At 40.6% G+C, this 24,191-nt stretch overlaps 2 protein-coding genes across 4 annotated transcripts in view; one reads left to right on the top strand and one right to left on the bottom strand.

Moving 5' to 3' along the window:
• Window positions 1-24,191, bottom strand: part of LOC103186873 (importin subunit alpha-5) — a 46,488-nt gene that overhangs the window by 7,319 nt on the left and 14,978 nt on the right. Inside the window, exon 1 of one of the 3 annotated variants that reach the window (XM_042341257.1) lies at window positions 23,984-24,040. The exons of 1 other annotated variant lie outside the window; for it this stretch is intronic. The gene's annotated coding sequence lies outside the window, so the exon portion shown is untranslated. Of the gene's footprint in view, window positions 1-713; window positions 768-23,983; window positions 24,041-24,191 lie in introns of those variants that run through there. One more of the 3 variants, XM_007906128.2, reaches the window with a different exon arrangement.
• The window catches only part of LOC103186872 (myosin-16-like), a 28,030-nt gene continuing 13,372 nt past the window's right edge, over window positions 9,534-24,191 (top strand). Inside the window, exons 1-24 of the mRNA XM_042341258.1 lie at window positions 9,534-9,792; window positions 10,137-10,280; window positions 11,077-11,233; window positions 12,439-12,466; window positions 12,723-12,819; window positions 13,547-13,639; window positions 14,038-14,101; window positions 14,240-14,338; window positions 14,539-14,642; window positions 15,147-15,285; window positions 15,977-16,095; window positions 16,658-16,807; window positions 17,440-17,610; window positions 17,786-17,965; window positions 18,111-18,237; window positions 18,810-18,868; window positions 19,868-19,955; window positions 20,586-20,703; window positions 21,170-21,290; window positions 22,150-22,286; window positions 22,601-22,682; window positions 22,867-23,040; window positions 23,216-23,443; window positions 24,041-24,145. Coding sequence (XP_042197192.1) covers window positions 9,583-9,792; window positions 10,137-10,280; window positions 11,077-11,233; window positions 12,439-12,466; window positions 12,723-12,819; window positions 13,547-13,639; window positions 14,038-14,101; window positions 14,240-14,338; window positions 14,539-14,642; window positions 15,147-15,285; window positions 15,977-16,095; window positions 16,658-16,807; window positions 17,440-17,610; window positions 17,786-17,965; window positions 18,111-18,237; window positions 18,810-18,868; window positions 19,868-19,955; window positions 20,586-20,703; window positions 21,170-21,290; window positions 22,150-22,286; window positions 22,601-22,682; window positions 22,867-23,040; window positions 23,216-23,443; window positions 24,041-24,145 — 2,994 coding nt within the window. The 5' untranslated portion in view covers window positions 9,534-9,582. The remainder of the gene's footprint in view (window positions 9,793-10,136; window positions 10,281-11,076; window positions 11,234-12,438; window positions 12,467-12,722; window positions 12,820-13,546; window positions 13,640-14,037; window positions 14,102-14,239; window positions 14,339-14,538; window positions 14,643-15,146; window positions 15,286-15,976; window positions 16,096-16,657; window positions 16,808-17,439; window positions 17,611-17,785; window positions 17,966-18,110; window positions 18,238-18,809; window positions 18,869-19,867; window positions 19,956-20,585; window positions 20,704-21,169; window positions 21,291-22,149; window positions 22,287-22,600; window positions 22,683-22,866; window positions 23,041-23,215; window positions 23,444-24,040; window positions 24,146-24,191) is intronic.

Raw genomic sequence — 24,191 nt, 5'->3', positions numbered from 1 at the left:
TCCACCGGGTGAACAACAGACCCGAGACTTTCCAACCCCACACTTTAAGAATGATAAATTGTTGACAAAACCCGTTTAGGTTTTGCTTGGTTTTTTTTAAAAAAGAAAGTAGCAGAAATGGGTTCCTTTCGCCCTCCATTAAACATCTCCTCTCACAGCAATGCTTAAGGATAGAAGCAAAATTATTTCCTCGTTAGACGCTGGAGAGACACAAACCACAACTTTTGAGTTCTAAAGCAGCTGAAAACTGCAGATAGCACCTGCATTCCAGGTCCGAGGGAAGGTCCCCGGAGCCATCTGAACTTACACAACAAATATTACTAAAAGGAGTTAGAACTGTGCTCGTCCTCAACGGGGACGGGAGAGAAAAGCAGATACATGACATCCAAACCATCGCGGGGGGAGTGGAGGAGTCAAAGAGCCGAGTATCAATACTCAGACACATTAGGAGCTCTGCAAACCAAAGTCCTACAGGTTAAGGCATTCCTTCCTGGGCTCCGCGAGGACCACCGAACCTGTCCCTGTCCGTATTTCACACTGCGCCGTAAATACAGTTAAATCCTTAATGTAAACGAAGTTTATTCTGGGAATCGTGTACAGCACAGACAACGTGCGCCAAAACCGCTACAGACAATTCTTCCGGAAAAGTAGGGAAGGGAAACTGAACTGGGACAGTGCAGCTGCCGGAAAGCTGTGCGGATGCCACCACTAACCTGTTACCTCCTCCTGTGCAGGTTAACCCGGGACACGGCTGCGCCCTCCGCGGTTTAAATCTCCCGGTGTCCGGGAGCCACTGCGGCCATAGGACAGTGCGGAGGCGGTATCCGCCCAATCAGCGGAGCGCAACTCCTGGGCCGTAAATCCACAGTAATAATTCTAGACTTTATAATGAATTGTTCAATAACACTATATGTGTCTCAGGCCGCACTCTCTGGAACTCCATCCTGGAGTCGCTAACTTGCTCCCCCTCACCTTGTTTGAGGTCTGTCTCAAGATGTACCACTTTGACTGTGGTCATCTTTCTCCTCCCCACCACCCTCTGCTCCCACCCACAGCTCAGGTGCCAAACCAGTGTTATTAAGTGCCTTCGGACGTCCTCCCAACACGAAAGGCACTGTATAAATGTAAATTCGTACTGTATTGTAGGTCTGATCGCAAAGAAATTTTGTTTCCGTCTATAATTGTATATAATAATTCTATAAGTGTTCTATAATTCTCAGATCGGATTGTATAGCAAGAAAAGTTCTCTATGTCTAGGTGAGTTGTATGGAGCTCTCAGACTGGCTCGGATACTCTTTAGCATGATGATGGTTTTCCCATGTGTCTGACATCCGCTGACAAACAAAACGGTCTGTGTATGGAATTCAGTACACGGACCTTATATTTATTCTATAATTCTATGTAATTTTGTATATAATAAATATACACCTACAAAATAATAATAATAATAATAATAATCCTTGCATTTGATATAGCGCTTTTCACGTCGGGAGGACGTCCCAAAGCGCTTCACAGAACATACTGTAAAGTGAATTGACTGTATATTTGTGGGCGAACGCGGCATCCAATTGCGCACAGGTCTTATAATAATAATAATAATAATAATCCTTGCATTTGATATAGCGCTTTTCACGTCGGGAGGACGTCCCAAAGCGCTTCACAGAACATACTGTAAAGTGAATTGACTGTATATTTGTGGGCGAACGCGGCAGCCAATTGCGCACAGCAATGTCCCAAATACACAGTCACTACATATTACAGTAAATCCTGTGAAGCACATTCTTCGTTCTTCTGATGTGAAAGGTGGTATATCAAATGTAAGAATTTTTTCATGTATAATTCTCAGACTAGATCAGATTTTATATGAACATTGAACTTTATATATACATGGTGTGTATATAATATATATGCAGTATATAATATATATTATATATGCTATGATTCCTTCAAAGGGGAGCTTTAACACCAGAATAGATGGGTTGGGCTATATGGCCTGTATCTGTGCTGTATCAAGCTATGTAACTGTGTAAAATCCCTTTGCCTTGCTCTTTGACTCCCTTCCTTCAAAATTCTCTTAAAACCCCATTTCTTTGACTGTAGCTTTGATGAGCAACCTTAAATTTTTCATTCTTTCCTCCCCATTCCTTATTGTCTCTGTGAAGTTCTTTGAGTTGTTCATCTTACACGAAAGGGACAATATAACCACAGATTGTTATAATAATAATCCTTGCATTTGATATAGCGCTTTTTCACGTCGGGAGGACGTCCCAAAGCGCTTCATTGTTGATGGCACGCAATTTACATTGTGACTTATCTGAGATGGAGAACTTACTGCATGGCAAATCATGTCTAGACCTGTATCTTTTCATTTTATAGCTTCATAGGATCAATGTACTTTGTCACTGTAATTTCTCAGTAAAAATTCATTTTAGTTTGCTATCAGGGTCCCAGATGCTGACAGAGACATGTTGACAGAGCGATATCTACCTAACATGAAAGGTGCTATACCAAGTATGAGGGTTAATATGTTAGAAATCTTCAGTTGTTAGGTTTTAAGTGGAGCCAATTGCTGGTTATAGTCTCTGCTTCAACATCGGCATAATTTGAATATAGTTAACATATCTGATTCCTCAGGATGAATGTTTCCATATGAGTGGTTGTCAGTTTGAGGGAAAGTATCCTGCCGGGTGACAAAGATTGCAGCTTATTTTTACACATTATCATCATTAATTAGAACTGAAGGGATTCAAATCCAAGTGGAAAATGGTTCTAAAAATAAAGCACTTAAAGACATAGACTAATGACACATACAACATGCCTGTTCTTCAGAGAAAGGCTACCCTGAGCCACCAGAGAGATTTGCAGCTGCTTGTACATTCCGACTGTTGAAAGACAGCAATGAACATGTTTCAACGCATTACATCAAATAACATTATTGACATTAAAATATCTCTATCCCCCAAATCCTATCTCTTCACTATTGTTTCTACACCAGTGACCTTATCAAACTGAGGGATAAGAATGTTTGTACAAAGAATACCTTTCCACTTTTTCAGCTCAATACATTACACACTAAGTAGTGAACTCCAGTGTGCATAGGATTCAATCCTATAGCTCATTTTACACTTCTAATCCCTCCTAATTGGATAGTTCCAGCTGTCAACACTTGTGCAATGAATATTTTGTTTCCAGTATTATGTTCTGCCGTTTACAAACAAAATGACAGACATTGCTTGCTATGCATCAGTAAGTATATCAAACAAGACTACTACATAAAGGTGTTTGCATGCTTGTCAAAACAACAGCGAGTAAAGACTAAGGTGAAAGACCAATTTTTATTAGTTTGGGAAACTAGGTTATTGCTAATTAAACAGTGCTTTAAAACTCCTATTCAAAGACTTTGCTCTGAATTCTGGTGATAAGTATGGTCGATCAGTCAGCAGGATTTGGGGAGAAAATCTTATTCACAAAGGACTGGATATGTCTAGTCTTGAGACACCTGAGAGGTAAAATTCTACTTGGAACTAGATTTACTCTATTAAAATAGTGTTTCAGAGTATGCAGAATTTGGTAAATTGTTGAAGTCAGTTTTAACTTTGAAACCCCTTTCCTGTAATTCTTAAAAGAAGTTACAGAAAACCAACTTCAAAATTAAAGTTTGTGCTTAAGAATAAGACAAATCTGGACTCTTTAAAATGCTACGTTAATGGAGTAAATTACCAATTTCTACCAATTGATTTATTTCTTAGTGAAATAAATTATTATGCTGGCTATGTATGTTAGAGGAGCAGGTGTACAGTAGTGTAATGCATTGTTTTTCTAACATGCATGATGGCCTGATGATAATAATAATATTTAGATCCTGCATTTATATAATGGCGTTCATGTAGAAAAAGAAATCTCAAATCTTTACCAAATATAATTGATCACAAATTAAGTGATATTTCTTGTTAGAGACAAACACGACAGCTAAAATCTGCTGCAACATTGCCTCACAAACAACGAAGAGACAAATGGGCAAATTAATTCGAATTTGGGGATAAGGAGGGAAATATAAGGTGTGCTAAACTGTTTGATAATTCAGGTAAGATGAAAGGTTGCCCTGCAATTTCGCACCCTACTTGTTTCTGATTTAGGTCATACAGTACTTGGAAGCATGTAGTTAAAATAAAAAATGAGACACTGAGAAAGAACATAAGAATTGCTAGACAAAAGAAGACCAAGGACCATTCAGTTCGCCTTCCACCATCCTGATCGTCGCATGTACTTGTCATGTCCCAAACTATATGCTGTATCCCAATATATCATTTCTTAACAGAAATCTATCTAATTTGTTCTTGAAAAAAATCAACAGTTTCTGTTTCCACTGACTTGCGGTAAAATAAAGAAAGTAGTCTTGGAACAAGTGGCAAAACTTGAAAACATATCTTTGTAAATGTTTGTTCAAAGAGACAAGCTGGGATGTACTTGTTCAATAAAGAGAAAGTAAAATCTACTGAGAATTAGTTTTAACACAAAGCAGTGTCTGGATTGGGTTTCAATGTCCATGTTTGGTTATAGAGTTCAGGGCAACACATGTCCAGTGCATTAGTGTTATTCAACCCCTGGAGAACATACTGATCCTTCCTCCAGGGCAGCTTAGAGCAGCTGAGTAATATAAACAGCACATACATCACAGCTATTCTGCTTTGTCTGAAAGTTATCGAATTATTAGGTGTGTCTTCCCCCTTCTTGCCCACCTACCCTCACTGCGTCACCTCACGGCAAATTAATGGCGATCATCGCACAGAACTGAATTTACTGTCCTTTCCTTCCATTGTTTGAATTTTATTAGACCTGTAATTTACTAATTTTCCATCAAGGGCCAAATCCCAAGCAATGCTTAGCATGAGGTTCCTGTTGTGAGCTGGCCTGCTCTACAAAGTGACAGGACATGGGTTTGCTCCCACGCTCCCCCATATGATGCACTCACTGTACCTTACAGTAGAGATCAGACACTTAGCCTACAGGTAGAGAATTACATGACATTCAACTGTGGCTTTCTGTCATATCCTGTAAAATGTTTGCTTCCTCTGCTCTTAACATTAAAACTGAGCCTTGCACAGCAATTATTTATTGTGTATTTTTGTTCCAATAAATAATACAATAAAAAATAATTTCATTTGATACAGCACCTATTATGTTGAAATATCTCAATGTGCTTCCCAAATAATTGTTATCAAGTGTAATGTCTGTATTTGTAGGCAGACGTGGAAAACGATCTGCAAACAGCGAGGTCCTACAAATAGCTATTTGACCAATTCATCTGAAGGATTATCGGCTGGGGCGCCAGGACAAACAGTGCCACAGGATCTTTAACGCCACCTGAATGGACAGATAAGACCTAATTTTTGTCTATAAACTTAGATTCAGAACTGAATTTTAATCCATTTTGTAGTAGATGATAGATTGTTAGGAATTTGAAGGCCACTGAAATCTGGATGGGAAATAAGGAAATATCTGATTAACCGTCAATGATTCCCAGTTATTACTAATTTCGCCCTTGTCACTTGTTGGCTTAATCCTAATCAGTAACGAGCCTCTGGGCTCAACACAGAAACGCCTGATGAGAACCACGGCCGTTGCAAGCTTGAACCACTGCGTCACACTAGAATATTATTGCAATGCTCAGCAGAGTTGCACATGTGCTCAACATGCATCATTTACAGCACAAAGAATGCAAGCCAGGAGGGTAGATATTCTAACCTTGAATAATCTCTGGAGGTAAAACATGAACCCTCCTACTTTCTGGCTTCCAGAGCCAGATTATTCCGCAAAATCAGGCTCTCGTGTGCATTCCAGTATCTTGGGAAGAGGAAAGGTTTAGGATCTGAGAACATCTGCTGGCATCTTTGATATTTGCTGTTGATTTTGTAAATGTATCAAATATTGATTATTTTTATAAAAGTACTCCAATATTATGATTTTTCCACGAATGCCCTCACATGGACATCAAAATACACACACATAACTACATACAACAGTGGATATCGAAATATACACACACAACAATAGAGAATATTGAAATTTACACAACCGTGGATACTGAACCTTGGCTGGTTTCTCCCAGTAGGTTGTTAACTCTTTTTACAGTACATGGACTTTAGCTAAAGCTTTCCATTACACTGGTTCATAATTGGAGGAGAAGGAACTCTTGTGAGCCTAATAATAATCCTTGTATTTGATACAGTGTCTTTCACATTGGGAGGACTTCTCAAAGCATTTGACAGGATATACTATAAAGTGCAGTGAATGTGTATCTATTTGGTGAACATAGCAGCCAACTTGCCCACCGCAATGTCCCTTCAAACAGCGGTAAAGGGAATGTCCAATCAATGCATACTCAATGCATGTGTGTAAAATATCAATGAGTGGCAATTCATGGTCCTTGTATATTCTGATGATATACATTTAGAATGAGATTCACGTGTAGCAGCTCACACATCAAAGTGTGACATGCAGAGTATTAACTATCTAAACACAATGGGAATATAATCCAAACTCACTGTGTCTGTTTTAATTCTTGTTAGTTAAAGTTATTTGCATTTTTCAAAATAAATCGGCAATATAGCAAAGGACAAAAATTCCTTTCCGTATGAAAGACGCTTTCTAAATGTTGGGGAACTAGCAAAAAAAACGACCCTTTTTCTTCACCCACAAAATATAGTCAATTCACTTCATAGTATATCCTGTGAGACTTCTTGAAGATGTGTTTAGTTGCTATACCAAATGCAAGGATTATTATTATTATTTTTTCCCCAAAGCTTACACGAATCAGGTGAACATTTCAAAAGGTTTGTAAGGTAATAATAAGCTGGGGAAGAGTGTTCATGGTGGTTAAATGCAAATAACTTTAACTAAGGTCATAGGTCCAAGGGTTTTGAAATACGCATTACAAAGTTTTGCTTCATTTGTTAATGTGACATGAATAGAACAAAAATCATAACGGTGGGTTATATTAAGTGTTAGCTGAGAGCTCGCAACATCGTTCTGTGTGCTGCTCCCAATATGGACATAACTGGATTTTAGAACTCCCAAGAAGCATGACCTAAATGATCCATCCACCGAGACCTCGAGGGGAAGCCAATCAGAACCATCCTGGGTCATGCCAAAAGTTTTTTCTAACTACTTGTTTTAATAGTTATTGTTTACTCTGGGGAAATTGAAGTGGATAAAAGATGGGTTCCAGGCTATCGCTTCACAGCAGCTTCTGTTTCTGTCTCTGGTAAGTCTTCTCCTATTGACTTCTTGACTGCTTTAAAATTTTACTCTTTTCTGCCCAAAGGACAACTAATGGTAAAATTCAGTAAATGGGCTTCATTTCTCTCATTTGAAGAGAAAATCGTTCAAAGATTATGTAATATTATTTCACATGCACACACACACACACACACACACGAACATGCACACCCATCCACCAACACGCGTGTAGAAGTAAACACTTAAAAGGAATAAGATATGGAAAGACACAGGGAGGAATACAATTCTTTTAGTTTGTTTAGAGAATATTAGTGGCAGATAATAAATATTTTAATAGCTCTGTATGTTTCTCTAATTAGTGGTTGCAATATTTAGCAGTTGCATCAATAATTCATTGTAAGTTGCAAAACATAGGATTGAAAAGGGCAAAGAAAATGCACTAAATTTGAATGAATAAATGTCCTTTTCCGTCCTGCAATAGCTGGAATTGCTTTGCAGGCCAGTTAGTCAACACTTGAAGCATTTTTAATTAGGTCAGATTCTGATATGCTTTTTAACAACCTAAATATATTGAATTCCCCCCCACAGATTGGACTGTAACCAGGCTGCACAACAGCTGCAGTGATGTTTTTCAACAACACAGTATTAGTAAACAACTTACGCAAATGCTTAATTGCAATTTCCTACTAGAAGCAGATATATTTGTGTGGAGTTATGTAGTGTAGTGGTTAGTGCGCTCGCCTCGCAAGGGAGGGGACTCGGGTTCGATTCCCAGGCGAGGCGAAACCTTAGGTAAATTTATTTACTCCACATGCCTCTGTTTACCTAGCAGTAAATAGGAACCCGATTGTGAGTCGATTGGCGGGTGGCTTTCCAGGGGTAATAATCCCTCAAAATAAAATTGCCACTCAATCCATGACTGTTTGTGGAAGATTACTGTGACCAATTGGCTGCTGTGTTTTGCATAAAATGCAAAAATCCAATATATTCTTTGAAAAGCCTCAAAGACGACATAAGGAGCTATATCAAATGCAAGGATTATTATTATATTATTATTATTTCTGTAGGTTTTCTTGCAAGTAGAACACATGGAGAAGACTTACTCATGTACTGATCCATTTCATTTGGCGCTAAGATGTTCACATAGAACTAGATTGTGGCTAAGGTGAAGTTGTAGTTGCTTCAGTATTTGAGAACGAACTGGCTTGATATTGAACTGCATGTATTACCTGCCTGGGTGTTATTGGTAGAGTGTCAAAGCAAAACCAAGGATGATGAAAGCATTTCTGAACTAAATTTAAAGGCAAAAACAGGATCATTTTAACATCCAGCAAGCAAAGTCCGATGACTGTGGAATAAAATTTATGTATAATGTTTTGAGCCATAGTTGTCAAATCAGCACATCTGGATTCCCAGACAGTTTTGTTTCTGATTAGGGTTCAAGAGGCCCATTTACTGCTTGTCAAAATGCTCAATTGTGAAGACCTTGTCCCAGTTCTAATTGAGTAGCTGAAATTCCTGACCAGAGAAAAATTCCTGCTGAGGAATAATATATGGAACGACACAGAGCGACTGTAAATTGAACACGCTGCATTAATGATTTCTCCATTTAGGTCCCTAATGCTCAATACCAATACCTACATCCATCTCTTCACCTGCGCCATTGTCATCAGTAGGTTTTATCAAAGGCTCTGAGCAGCTTTGTGATGAAATTCGTTGTGCCACTAAGTTGCAATGACTTCACTGATGTGTTCCTTGTGTCATGAGGTTTTCCCATTAGTGAAGGCATAGCAAGAGGAGACTCTTGTTGGGTGGTCTGATTACCCTTTCTTTCTCCATCCTCTTTATGTTTCTACCATGGGATAAGGACCCAGGACAAATATTAGGTCCTATCTTTATCAGAAACCTCGGGACTGAAATTTCTCATGGTCTTAGTCTTGTGGTATTTTATAATCCATTCTTTCATTAGTTAATACAATTAATTCAAGGAAAATGTTCAAAAACTTTACCATAAAGTTTTAACATTAGAGACTGAACTGGATTAATTAATAATGAATAATTTGGATGCCAGTTTTTCGCAGTTAGAATAAAACAACTTCCAAGTTAAGGCTGAATTTAAGAATTCTCCAAATTTATGCACAATCTTAACTGTAAAGCTTATTGACCTTAAGCATGAGAACGTGAGAGATTTTGGGCCATAGTATTTCATTACAAGTTCTGTTTCTGTAGCAGGAATATGATGAACTTTCTTTTCTGTGTTTAAATAAGATCGTTTTTTCTCTGCAGCTCTCCTGGGAGTGCTCTCTCTCTCTCTTTGTCCTCCTCACATAAATCAAGTTTAGAATGGCTGGCCGTTACAAAGGCGAGTGTGGAGACGATGTTGACCCCATGATATTTCTGACTCCTTCTGAAAAGGAGAAGCTGGAATTCATGAGCAGACCGTATGACATTAAGAAGTCATGCTGGGTCAGTGATACCAAAGATGGTTTCATCCCAGGTGAAATCCAATCTGAGAGTGGGAATGAACTCACTGTGAAGACTGTCAAGAACACTGTAAGTAAATAATATCACTAGAACGTGTGTGTGTGTGTGTGTGTGTTGGGAGGGTGGGTGCTGCTTTGTCATAAGTAGCAATCAAAGCCCAAACCATAACAACTGATATTGGATAAAGATTTGATAAAGAGGAACTACATAAAAAGGATATGCGGAAAGAGCAGGGAATTTTATTAGGATATATCGCTCCAGTGGATTATGTTTCCAAGTACATAGTACCAGATTAGTCTTAATAGGCCCAATGCTTGTAATTTCTATCTGAAGAACTGCACATGTGCGTTCTACTTTCTTCCCATGTGTCCCTTACCATTTCAAATCAACATTGGTTTTCTACTTGTTTTCAGACTGTGACTGTAAAGAAGGACGATCTCCAGCAGATGAACCCACCTAAATTTTACCAGGCCAATGACATGGCCAACCTTACCTTCCTGAATGAGGCTAGTGTCCTGGACAACATACGCCAGCGTTATATGATGATGCGAATTTATGTACGTTCAAATTATCTCTCAAGCATAAGTTGTGCAAAATGGCAAGTTAGTGATTGTTTCTCTCAGCAGGATTCCTAACCTCTGGAGGACAGGATTGCAGGGCTATGGAGAGAAAGCGGGCCAGTGGGATTGAGTTGGATTGCCCTTTTAGGAGGTGGCGCAGACACAATGGGCTGAATGACCTCTTTCTGTGCTGTATGATTCTATGAATTCTCTTCTTCGACCCCTCTGGCTCAACCACTCTCTAATTGTCTTAAAATCCTGCCTCAAAACTTACCTCTTCAAGTATGCATATGGTCACCCCACCTTACCCCTTTCCTGCCCTCTACTTGGGATCCATCTCTGATACTGTGAAGTACTGTAAGGCATTACTCCACGTGAAAAGGTGCAATATAAATGCAAGTTGTTGTTATTCTTTAACCAGTAAGAAAACCAGGCACAGCCAAAGGTGCATGATTCACTTAATAACAACAAGAAGCATAATGGCAACATATTGGTGACACCTGAACCAACAATAATCATTATTATCTTGACTTTTGTGGGCAGTTTGGCTCTTGCGAATGGTTTCACCACTAAATGTGATACGAGATTCATCCTTTGCTTTTTAGGAAAGGCCCCCTCCCTGACATCTCGATAATGATAGTACCTTACTGTGCGGTGCATTTACTGTCTAAGTCATGGGGGAGTCAATGTCTATATTTTTAAGGAGCAATTAAAATGGAGATGGTATATCTAAACAAAAATTGCAATTGCGCTAATTTTAGTCTGAACTGAATTGTGCTTTCTTGTTTAACAGACCTACTCTGGGTTGTTCTGTGTGACAGTGAACCCCTATAAGTGGCTGCCCATCTATGGTGCTAGAGTGGCTCAAATGTTCAAGGGCAGGAAACGCAGTGAGATGCCTCCTCATCTCTTCTCCATCTCTGACAACGCGTACCACGACATGCTGATGGGTAAGAATTTTGGGCACTGAGCAAAAACTAGGCACCTTGCTGTGTGTTACACAGAGGGTGCATGTCAGGGAACCACTGGATAGTTCATGTATTTATCAAGAGGGTGTACTTGACTGAATAACATCCAAATGTTAATATCATCTGTGCGTTATGGCACCAAGTCCTCTTGTTGGATAAACACTGTGCTGGCCGGATCTTGATAATATTTCCAATATGGACATAAGCCTGGAATTGTTTGGATAAGTAAATTAGCTCCTGATATCTCTAATTTATGGCTTTTTTAAACAAAAATACTTACATTTGATATAGAGCCTTTTCATGTCAAAATTCTCAGAGTGCTTCACACTATGGATTACAACTTCAAGGTGAAGTGGTTTTTGTTATGTAGGCAAGTGCAGGATCTAATTAATGTGTGTCTAAATAGATATGTAAGAGCAGTGGGATAAATGATCAGTGCAGCTGTTTTTTGGGGCATATTTAGACCTGATAAAGACCAGGGCAATGGGGAAAATTTTGTGTTCTTCTTGAAATATAACACCATGGTGTCATGAGGTAGGAGGTTGGATCTTTAATATCCACCTGGACCATCTGGCCAGACAGATGAGATCTCAGTTTATCATCTCAAACGAAAGACTGCACCTTCAGCAATGAATCATCGCTTTCCCCCTCCATCCTACACACATACACATTTTGATTGAGCTTTAGGAATGGATGAAGACTCGTGTAGAGTATAAATACCAGCAGATACTGGTTAACCGAGTGGCTTGTTTCCATGTTGTATGTTCTTTGTAAATCTTTTTAAATCTTTTTGCCTATCAGTAGATCAAGACGTCCAAGTCCTAAGCTACTTGAATCTGATTGCCTTTTTGGGGCTAAACAGTGTTTCATTCCCAGCCAGGTACTAGATGGAGCATTGATCGGGAAGTTTCATTTTCAATTCCAGGGCGAGAAACACGCATAATATCAATTTTGCCGTGTTTGAATCACTTTCCAGCCAACTGGGTGTAGGGGAACAATAAATGGCTGTGGGCAGGAAAGCCGAGAGCCACATTTCATCTGCTTTCCAAAGTTAAAGGGAGCATTTAGTAGCAGGAATAAGATTGTACCTAAAAGTTTTGTTTTGGGGGGATGCAAATAAAAATTGCCAAGCCTCTTCACTATTTTCTATTTGTCAAGTCTCTAAAACTCTTCCATTTCCTCCACAGAGCAAGAGAATCAGTCCATGCTCATCACGTGAGTTGATTTTCTTTTCTTACCTTGTCGATTCATGCGATTTATGTTATTTCTGATCCTTGAGTAATAAATGCAAAACAATTATCTGCTACTAGTTCAGAGACTGCACTTTCAGGGCAATTTCAGATGTGAGAGTTTCTCTGCTCAAGATATGATTGCCACATGCTCCAAAAAAAGTTGGAACCAACAATTGAAGGATTTATTCAGCTTCCCTGCACCTGAATTAAAAGAAATGTTACCTTTCTCTTCTTTACAGTGGAGAATCTGGTGCTGGCAAGACTGAGAACACTAAGAAAGTCATTCAGTACTTTGCTAACATTGGTGGCGCTGGAAAACAAATCCCTGATGCAAAGGTAAGACAAGACCTGTCCAAGTGTGTTTTAGTAACAACAAACCTAATCTCGAACCCAAGTTGCTACTGGCATGTTATCAACCTACCTACAAGGAAACAACTACTGTATCTCTTTACATTTTAATAATGGCAGCAAGCGGCACAATGTATGATGGCTGCTGATGTGTGAATGTTTCTTACTTTGCTCTGGAGGTCGGAGCTAGAGGACTAAAGGGGCAGATGTCCACTCAGAGGGTTCTTTCTGATGCTAATTGAGGTTAAGGCTTGTTTCTATTGTGAACCGCATCAAATAATTGAGCACTAACATTGGGTGAGGTATCAGGCTCTGGGGGCCGGTTGTCCAATCTTGCTTTAGAGATAACTGAAGGGTCAACAAAGTGATAGTTTTGTGTTAATATAAAAAAATGGAGGCAATAATACATTCAAATTAAGGTTATTAATCCTCATGTGACACTTTGACTCCTACCTTTTAATATCTCGAAAACGATTTTTTCCAAAATTCTGCTGCTGAACAGAGATGAGAAATTGCGATATTGCACAGAAATGGAACAGTTCTTAATTCACAGCTACTGAACTAAAAACAGAGCCAATGTTTGCTTGGAACTGTACATCTCCTTCATTGAAAAGGGCTGTCCAATCCAAGTGACATGCTTTGGGTTTGGGCATGCATAAGTCTACTCATTGTGACAGACTGTAACACATTTGTTCTCTTCCTTCTGTTAATTAAGGGCTCCCTGGAGGATCGAATCATCCAGGCTAACCCTGTGCTGGAGGCATTTGGTAATGCCAAAACCACCAGGAACAACAACTCTTCACGTTTTGTAAGCCTTTCTCATTTTTCCCTTTCATAATATGGAAATTTCAGCCCTTTATAAACCTTTCCCATTGGTTTATAATCTGCGATACATCTGCAGGACATTCTTTGCAAAACACCCACTCCCACCTTCTGATGTAGCTTTGTGCACCTGTGTTTACATCTTTCTTTTTGAACCCCATCGACCGGGTGCTCCCTTCACCCAGCAAACACTGACTTGCTTAGTGTCCACTACCCTGGCTACCCCACCATCGACGGACGGGCTTTCAACCATTGCACACCCTGCTCTCTAGAAATCAGAGGCATTATGTTCCAATGTTACACAATCCTCGGTATGAATTCATATTTCCTGAAGTATTCAACCTAATCTTGTGTTTCTTCACCTCCCCCACTGATTCTCTCCAGGGTAAATTCATCCGAATTCACTTTGGCCCATCTGGTAAATTGGCTGGTGCTGATATTGAAAGCTGTAAGCGAACTTTCACTTTATTAACTTGTGTTATTGAAAATATTGAATGTACAATTATCTTTTATGATGGATATTTTATATTCCTTGGTCTCTCTCACCCTGTTGCTTCCTTCTTACATTTTGTCCTTCTATGTCCAGATTTGTTAGAAAAATCTCGCGTCATCTCACAGCAACATGCTGAGAGAGGCTATCACATCTTCTACCAGCTCCTCTCTGGGAAAATACCTAACATTTTAGGTGAGTCTCAACATAACAGCCTTTTCTTTCAGTGAGCATGTTTGAGCTTTTTGACTCAGAAGTGAGATTGCTACAATTGAGCCAATTTCAAACAAAAAATTGATAGATAGATCAGTGAGTTTCTAATTGCTGTAAGTAACATAAACGTTGGAATGCTTCTTACTTTGTTTCTGAATTGTTCACTTTCCATCTCTTACCAGATATGCTTCTGTTGATGCCTGATCCTAAACAATATTCCTGGGTGTGCCAGGGGGTCACTGTGGTAGACAACATGGATGATGGTGAAGAGCTCCGATTGACTGATGTACGTCCCTCTGTCTTGCACTTACACACACCCTTTACAATGTGCACATCATAGTCTTGCACTGCAATAGGTTGCAAAGTGAGACCAATGTCGTGATGCTATCACTGTCACTCCTTTTTAACTTTGTTTTCATGGTCACATTGTGAAGTAGTGATTCAAAGTCTTAAATTGACAGAACATTTTATCCTACTCAAAAGTCTAACAGAAGCAATCACTGGAGATAAGGCAATTTTGTCAGTCCTCAGTCTCCCAATGGTACAGCATCTTGGGATGTCCTCTTGAGGTGAAAGGCACTGTACAAATATAATTTTGTTGTTGTTGAACAGACAAGGCCGACAGATGTGAAGTGTTTAACAATGGCTTTATTATTGCCCAATGGAAAAACACACACTATTTGGCTCCATTTTTACATAAAGGTTCTGACTGAAAATGACAATGTATTTTATTTAAATGGTCCATCAAAGGATGGAATAAATTAAAGTTATCATCATCTTTGTTCCAAAGGAAGCCTTTGATGTGCTGGGCTTCACCATGGAGGAGAAATACAGTGTCTACAAGCTGACCGGAGCTATCATGCATTTTGGGAACATGAGGTTTAAGCAGAAGTCCAGAGACGAGCAGGCTGATATTGAAACTACAGAAGGTCGGTCACTTACACTCTACTAATGCAGCGGAATAGCGTGCTTGTTGATTGACTCACTTGAAATCAATCAATCAACCAATCATTCCTGCAGCCTAAACATTTGCTCTGCACTAAATACAGTCTGAATACTACATTGCCTACTGACACATTATGATTCAGTGTCCATGTGCTGATTGTCCAACCTGCTCTAAACCCTGGAGTATTAGGGAATTTGTCACAGGTATTGACAAAACACTTCACAAAGGGGTTGAGGGATTCCTGCATCAAATACTGCTGTGAATCAGTTGTATGGCCATAAAAATGGGAAGCAAGTGTTTTAGCCTTGCTCAGAAACTAATATGTTTAGATGTTGACTCTGAGATTTAATGTAAATATATAAGGGGTGGTCAACCAAACCCATACACTATACTTCCTTATTTAAGGAACAGAATTTAAATCTGTTTTGATATCTCTCTCTTCCCTCCCCAACTTCTGAGTAAAGATACTCCCCATACCTGTCTTGGCCTTCATTCATTGGTTCCCATTCAGTTGTCTATTTCCTCTTGAAGGGGTATCTAACATATCCCACGAGTATATCCTGAGAGCCTGAATTTTGCCTTTGTAAATAGCAATTGGATCTGCAGAGACATTCACCTCTGACCTTTCTCAGTTGTTTTCCTTGTTTTCTCACTCCTGTCTCTGCTGCTTTCAGTGGCTGACAAAGTCTCCCACTTGATGACTCTCAGTTCGGGGGAGTTGCAGAAGGGCATCACCAGGCCACGGGTTAAGGTCGGCAATGAGTTTGTACAGAAAGCCCAGAATGTGGACCAGGTGAGACTTTAACCAATTTCTCAGAAGAGCCTTCCCCTTCCCCCCAACAGCAAAGCAGACAGCTAGGTTCATCAGCAGAACTTGGAAGGGCAGATCAGTCATGGGGGAACAGGAATTCTTCTAACTCAGCTCCTGTTAATCCTGCAAGCTAAAATTGTAATAGATAGAATTGTCCTAGCTGAACGAGTATCAAGAAGCTTGCCAAACAGTGTTTAAATGGGAAACTGCATGAGTTTAGCTGGTTAAATTCTAGCAGTTATCCAACACACATTTTGGGGTCCCAAAGCCTTGGCTCTCACCAACCTGAACATAAGACTCTTTAGAGTTAGGTAATTAGGGTTCAACACTGTGGGGGAGAGTCCACAGTCCATTCCAGACACCGGGTAATTGGTAAATTCATTCAGGTTTGCATACTCTTAATCATGGTGATGGGTTTCCGCATCACTGGTCTGGCTTTTAAAAAAAACACACTGGAGAGAGGAATAGTAGCTTTGGTCACTCTTGGAATTCTATTCACTATCAGTAATAATCCAATTATTGTTATTCTCTCTGTCTTTTTCAGTGTTCCAACTCAGTTGGTGCCCTAGGAAAAGCTGTCTATGATAAAATGTTCAAATGGATGGTTGTAAGAATTAACAAGACCTTAGACACTAAGATGCAGCGCCAGCACTTTATAGGTGTGCTGGACATTGCTGGCTTTGAAATCTTTGAGGTAAGGTTTACTGGCAGCTCCACGTACACAGTAATGTTTGAGGCTGTAGTGCCAGGTTCATATATTGGGGAAGTTGGCACTGATGCTTTCTATTGTGACACAGGATTTTATTTGCACTTACACTGCATGTTTTGGCAGCTAATCCTTGCAATTCTGACAGGAATCTCCCATCTAACGTACAGTTAACAACAATCCTTAGACAGTGTGAATTTCCCTGGAATTCTGCTTCAGATTCCGTGCGCTATCCATGCCAGTGGATAGTTAAACCATAAATATTTTAAAATAGTGGACTGAAATTCTTGAAATTCAGTGTCATTAAAACCATCATGTTGAGTTCACAAGGCCATAAAGTCAGCCCAGTTTAAGTCAGTAAGACTCTTGACTTAAAAGTTTAAGATCAGGCAGAAAGGTGCTATACAACTCTAATCTTGTTGTTGTTGTTGTTGAAAGCTGTAGGAGCAAAATCAAATAGGCATGTTTAAAAGAGAGGCAGACAGATGTACTTATTCAGTGGGCTTTTCACCATAGTATTCGCTGTCTGTGAACATGCTATAAAAAGGTTAGGAATCGGGAGCAATTTTGAGTAGAAAGGGAGCCTCATTCTCTGTCATATCTTTTTCCCTGTACCACAGTTTAACAGCTTTGAGCAGCTCTGCATCAACTTCACCAACGAGAAGCTGCAGCAATTCTTCAACCACCACATGTTCGTCCTAGAACAGGAGGAGTACAAGAAGGAAGGAATCCATTGGGAGTTCATTGACTTTGGCATGGACCTGCAGGCCTGCATTGACCTCCTGGAGAAGGTCAGTTTGCTGCACTTCTGGAACAAAACTGCTTGAACATTGTTTCAAATAATGATAATAAGGATAATCCTTGCATTTGATCGTCTGTATTTGGGGATGCATTTGTACTTGGGACATCCTCCCGAGGTGAAAGGTGTTATATAAATATAACTTGTTGTTGATGATGCACTTGCAGCCCATGGGCATCTTCTCCATCCTGGAAGAGCAGTGCGTGTTCCCGAAGGCCACGGATGCCACATTCAAGGCTGCTCTGTACGATAATCACCTGGGCAAGTCCAACAACTTCCTAAAACCAAAAGGTAGCAAAGGCAAGGGCAAAGAGGCCACGTTTGAGCTGGTGCACTACGCGGGCACAGTGAGTATCCATCTTGACTCCCCAAATATCTTGGTTCATTGTGTTTTCCAACAACATACCAATGACCGATCGTGAACCCTCACGTGTTTTCAATGATTCTGTGATGCTCAATCAATGCTCCACCTCCATTCTCCTCACTCTCAAGGTTGGGTACAGCACCCAAGGATGGCTGGAGAAAAATAAGGATCCCCTGAACGAAACAGTAGTGGGCTTGTTCCAGAAATCTTCCATGAGTATATTAGCCACCCTCTTTAAAGAAGAGGAAGCCAAAGGTGAGTTATTCAGCATATTCCTTTCCTCGGATTGCATGAGAAATAAAGGTTTTCTTTGCTGTTTCATTCCTCAGTTTCAACATTGAGACATTAAATTGGAAGAGTTTTATCTGGTATAATCCTGAAAAGAGATCTCTCTTTAAAGAGCATTCCTTTCAGTCCCATTAACTTGTCCTTTCCCCATATCCCTGTACTGTTTAACAGCATAGTGTAATATAACGTGAACCCTGCAAACCAAAAGCTCTATTGGGGAGAGAGGTACTATTATATGCCGGGAAATGCAGGTAAAAAGATCCTGTGAGCTTCCCTCCTGTCGAGAGGCTTTATTTGATGCTCCCTCTAATCTGGCCAATATGAGGAACCAAATCCATGCAGAATCCCAGGGCCCACCTATCAGTGTGAACACTCAGCTGTTGAACACCATTCCCCCCAGAACCTGCTCCAGGATTCACCACCGTGTACTGACCTGAATTAGGACTGTGCTCTCTGTGGCTTACAGGCATCTATCACACAGTGGCAGCTTGAAATATATGAATCTGATTTAAAATAGACTCATTTATTCCTATCAACAGGTTCCACTAAAAAACAGAAGAAAGGGGCTTCCTTCCAGACTGTGTCTGCTTTCTACCGGGTAAGAGCACACAGGACTCTCTTTGGGTTAACTGTCATTAATTGCTTCTGCCAATAGGTGGGGGAGTCAAAGGCTGGTAGGATAGGCTCAAGAACTTACTTTACAACATTAACGAGTGTCCTGGTTGCGCTAGTGTGTTAACATAACATAACATGTAGGAGCAGGAGTAGGCCATTCGGCCCTTCGAGCCTGCCCCACCATTCAATCATGGCTGATCTTCTAATCTAACTCCAGCTAATAACCTGACCGTGCCTTATCCCCATATCCCTTAATCCCTTTTGCAATAAGAAATCTATCTATCTCAGTCTTGAATATGTTCAAGGACTGAGCGTCAACAGCCCTTTGGGGTAGTGAGTTCCATAATTCACCGCCCTTTGAGTGAAGAAGTTCTTCCTCAACTCACGAAAGGGCTGCCTCTGATTTTAAGGTTGTGACCCCTGGTTTTAGTTTCTCCAACCAGGGGAGACAATTTCCCACTATCCACTCTATCGTGCCCTTTGATGATCTTATAGGTTTCTATAAAATCCCCTCTAATTCTTCTATATTCTAGAGAATATAGGCCCACATTGGTCAGCCTATCCTCGTAACTCATCCTCTTCATCCCTGGCACTAACCTAGTAAATCTATGCTGCACCCCCTCCAAGGCAAGTACGTCCTTTCCCTAAATGAGGAGACCAAAACTGGACACAGTATTCCAGGTGTGGTCTCTCCAGGGCCCTATACAGTTGCAGCAAGACTTCCCTATTCTTATACTCTAATCCTTTCATAACGAATGTTAATGTACCGTTCACCTTCCTAATTGCTTGCTGCTAAATGAAGAACAGTTGCAAAGAATTCTATGGCTCTGCATCTTCCTCCTATCTTCCACTATATTTAGTGGGATGGGGAATTTGTACAATGGAAGACAAGAAAATGCTTTTAAAGCTGCGGCTGATGTCAGTGGCCCGTGCTGTTCAGTAACCCTTCGCCCTCACCATCTTGCCCTGTCTCTCATCACAGGAGCAGCTGAACAAGCTGATGACCACCCTCCGCAGCACTGCCCCCCACTTTGTCCGCTGCATCATACCGAATGAGAACAAACAGTCAGGTAGGACAGAGAGCAGAATTATTCTCTAACAAGGAACAGCCCCAAAGAGAGCCCATCTCACACATTGAACATGAGCTGCCTAAAGCTTCTCTCTCGCCTACACCCAAACACAGAGTGTTTGGAGCTGTGAGCTCAATAATTGATTCCTCCAAAACTTAATGCACAATATTTTTGTGGGGGAATCAGCTTAGCAAAGGCTACAAGGAGCTGTTGCCAATGCAGTGGATTCTCTGCATCATGGAAAAATGCTGCTTACTTCTTCTGGTTACGTTGCAGTGAATGTAGCCAGCAAATCATAGAATCAAGGAGCTTTGCAATTCGAATGAGGAAGGGTTTTAAAGGGTAGAGCAACATCTGTGGTCAAATAACCCTCTCGGCATACATCACAGTTCTTAAAAAGAAGCTTGTTCCAAATTTAGGCTGAATTTAAGAATTTTCCACAACAATTCTAGAAAATTAAATTTTAAATCTTAAAAATTAAAGGTAAAGGTGGAAGCTTGGGCCTTGCTGTGAGGCACAGCAGATGATGCAAATATATCAAGTTGCTTGGCTCAGACATCTGTGAGTGCAGATGAAAGTAGGTGTTAGAAAAGATGTGAATCTTATAAGCGAAATGGCACTTCCTTCCAGGTGCTGTGGATGCTCACCTGATCCTCCACCAGCTGGCCTGTAATGGTGTGCTGGAGGGAATCCGTATCTGCAGGAAAGGATTTCCTAACAGGCTGCAGTATCCTGAGTTCAAACAGCGGTGAGTCCGAGACTGCAGACTTTCTAAAAACCTTTGCCACTGCCAGCCACAGATATCACTGAGCTGCTTTAAAGCATTCGTCTACAAAATATGCAGCCATTACACTTCACAGTACGTCCGGAAGAGCTCTTCAAGACGTTCTCAACTTTACAGGCACAATATCAAATGTAGGGATTATTATAAACAAGCAATAATATTCTGTGAAGCGCTTTGAGACGCCTCAATGACATGATAAGGCGCTATATTATCTAATATCTATATAATCTAATATCAACAACAACAACTTGGATTTATATAGCTCCCTCCACGCCGGATGGTGTCTCAGAGCGCTTAAATATCAATTTCGGCTGTGAGGTTGTAATTGCTACTCATTGCAATTTTAGATTCACCCTCATAAAAATATGTTTCAAAATCAAAAGTTACATTAGACAAACTTCATGTTTGAAGATGTTTTGTTATTGCTCAGGTACTACATCCTGAATCCTAATGTCATCCCGAAGGGTTTTGTTGATAACAAGAAGGCCTCAGACCTGCTGCTGGGCACACTTGGTCTGGATGACAACGAGTACAAAATTGGACACACAAAGGTGGGCGGCTGAAAGCCTTTTTTGGAATCACCGGACTTATAGCATATTATTTCAGATCCTGTTTATAAAATACAAAATGGTATCATTGATGCGTTTCCTGACTACAATAAACTGGAGGCCTGAAATTCACCTAGTCTTTCCTATAAGATCGTCTTGCCTTAAATTTAAGATGGCGCAGAATTGTGGAATCTTTCTTTCAGTCAAGTCGGAATTTGGAAACCGGTTTCTTTTTAAGAATGATTGTAAAAAAAAAAGTGTATTTCCAGATTAGGACTGCATTCGAAAAAAATTCGACATTTCTGCACTATCTTAATGTTGCAGTTAGGACAAGGGGAATTTCAGCCCCAGTCGTAGTAAAAAAGACAGATGAGTCTAGATTTACTCTATTTATGTAACATTTCAGAGAATTTGGCAAATTCTTAAATCCAGCTTTGAAGCTAGTTTTCTGTAAGTTCTTTTAACAATTTGTCAAATCCAGGATACTCTGAAATGCTACATAAATGGAGGAAATCGAGACCCAGGTGGAACTTCTCCTGACTGGAATGATTCCCCTATTCAGCTATCATTTGTCCCAATGTATCTAATATGGGTCCACTAGTTGAACATTGCTCTGCTTTGACTCATAAGAGTGGTGGAGTAGGCTAACTGAGACTCAGGTTATGTCAAATGCTATGTCAAATACGCTATGTCAAATGCAAGGATTCGTACTATTTTGGAGTACAATAAGTAGTTGTACCAATAAGATGGAAATTACGTTCAATGAGGATACCAAAGCCACCAATTGTGGCATTTAAGTGTATTCTCTTATAATAATAAATATTAATAATAATATATTATTATTATTCCCTATGTTATGAAGGTGTTCTTCCGGGCTGGTGTCTTGGCTAAATTAGAAGACATGCGTGACGATCGCCTGGCGAAGATCCTGACAATGCTGCAGTGCCGTTTACGTGGTAATTTGATGCGCAAGGAGTTTAAGAGGATGCTGGATAGCAGGTGAGTACGTAAGCTAAGCTTTCTGAAATGCTCACCCATTTGAAGGGTATTATGTAAATGCGAGTTGTTGTTGTTCTTTACGTTTATTGTGGACGCACCCTGCTTACCTAATTATAGGAAGAATTAAGTGCAGTTTGTCGAGAGCCAAAGCTTGGGGGGAACCCCAGAGTGTGTGTGGTTGGGGTAACTGCTAGAGTTTAACCAACTAAAAAACATTCTGAAAGCTTCCCACTGCTTGTCCTCCTATGGACATCTTACCCGTTAGGGCTTTGGCTTCCAGAGTTTCTCTAACAATTCCTGTACTTTGTTTGCAGGATAGCACTGATTGTCATTCAGCGAAACATTCGCAAATTCCTGCAGCTGCGTTACTGGGGCTGGTGGAAGCTGTACACTAAGGTGAGTATCACAGAGGAGTTGTGTTGCATTACTCAGTCTGCACTGAGCCTGCCATTGGAGGGGACACCAACACAGGCTTATGGTAAAGTTACCGCACTTTACCGCATTAAACCTGGATAGTATAATCTAATGCATTGTCGCTGTCTTACGGGAGCTCTTATTCTGCCCTTCGAAATACCCATAGGTCAAGCCTCTGCTCAATGTGGCCCGTCAAGACGAAGAGTTGAAGCAGAAAGAGGAGGAACTGAGGACAGCGATGGAGAAGACCAAAGAGATACTCGCCCTCTTGAAGAGTCTGGAGGAGAAGACAGCTAGTCTCTCACAGGAGAATAATGATCTCACAATACAACTGCGGGCAGTAAGTAGCCAGCAAGCATTCAACAAGAACCAAAATCAGCTTAACATTGCCCAATCTGTTTATGCAATATAATATATATGTGAATCGGAATGAAGGGATTGTGCTTTTAAAGAGTCAGCATGGGCCTAAAAGCCTTCTTCTGCGCTGTTAAATTTCTATGTTTCTGCGGTTCTAGGAGCAAGACAATCTGTCTGATGCCGAGGAGAGATCCACTCAGCTGATGAAAAGCAAGATTAACCTAGAAAGTCAGCTGTCTGAGATGAAGGAGAGGCTGGAAGAGGAGGAGAACACTTCCTCCAGTATATCAGCCACCAAGAGGAAACTGGAGGAGGAGACAGTCGACCTCAAACGTGACCTGGAGGGTCTGGAAATGACACTTGCCAAAACGGAGAAAGAAAAGCAGGTACCGTTCACTCCTCAGCCCGGGATTACTGATCTTCCACTTAGTTGGGTCCGAACCGGAAAGGGCTTTCAGCCTATCAGTCCCCACTCTCTGGAACTCCATCCTGTAAATCCTCCATCTTGCCCCCTCCCTCACCTCTTTCAGGATTAGTCTTGAGACCTTCGTCTTCAACCGCATCTTCGGTCATCTTTCCCCTCCCTACCACCTCAGCTCCCGCCTTCCTGCAGAGCCAGCACTGTCAGACACCTTGGGACGTGCTTCCAACATGAAAGGGACTTTGTAAATGTAAATTTGAGTTGTATCAAAGTGTGCTAGGCACGCATACATAAATCAATCCCAATTATAATCTTATACATCTCATAAGCTGCCCTCTGAGATGTCTCTTTGGAAGGCTAAAGTGCCCAAGCTTGTGTAATCATGGGAAAAACAATGGTCTCCATGTATCCATTTATTTCTAATCCTTTACCTACCTTTCTTCGAACCAACAAAACCCATGCATCCTACTGTGTCCTTCTGTTTGAGGCTGGTAATTGACAATACCTTGTTTCTCTTCAATCTTTAATATCCTTGTTCTTGTGCTCTTCCTTCCTTTGCCAGACACTGGACCATCGAGTGCGCTCCCTGATTCAGGACGTCAGTCAGCGTGACGACACCATTGCCAAGCTGCTAAAGGAAAAGAAAGCCTTGGAGGAACTATACCAGGTAACATGCAAAACTGACGGTCAAACCTTCCTGTAACCGCATTCAG

Source organism: Callorhinchus milii, unplaced genomic scaffold (assembly GCF_018977255.1).
Source record: "Callorhinchus milii isolate IMCB2004 unplaced genomic scaffold, IMCB_Cmil_1.0 Scaffold16, whole genome shotgun sequence".
Taxonomy (NCBI): Eukaryota; Metazoa; Chordata; class Chondrichthyes; order Chimaeriformes; family Callorhinchidae; genus Callorhinchus; species Callorhinchus milii.
This window is presented reverse-complemented; position numbering and strand designations above follow the sequence as displayed.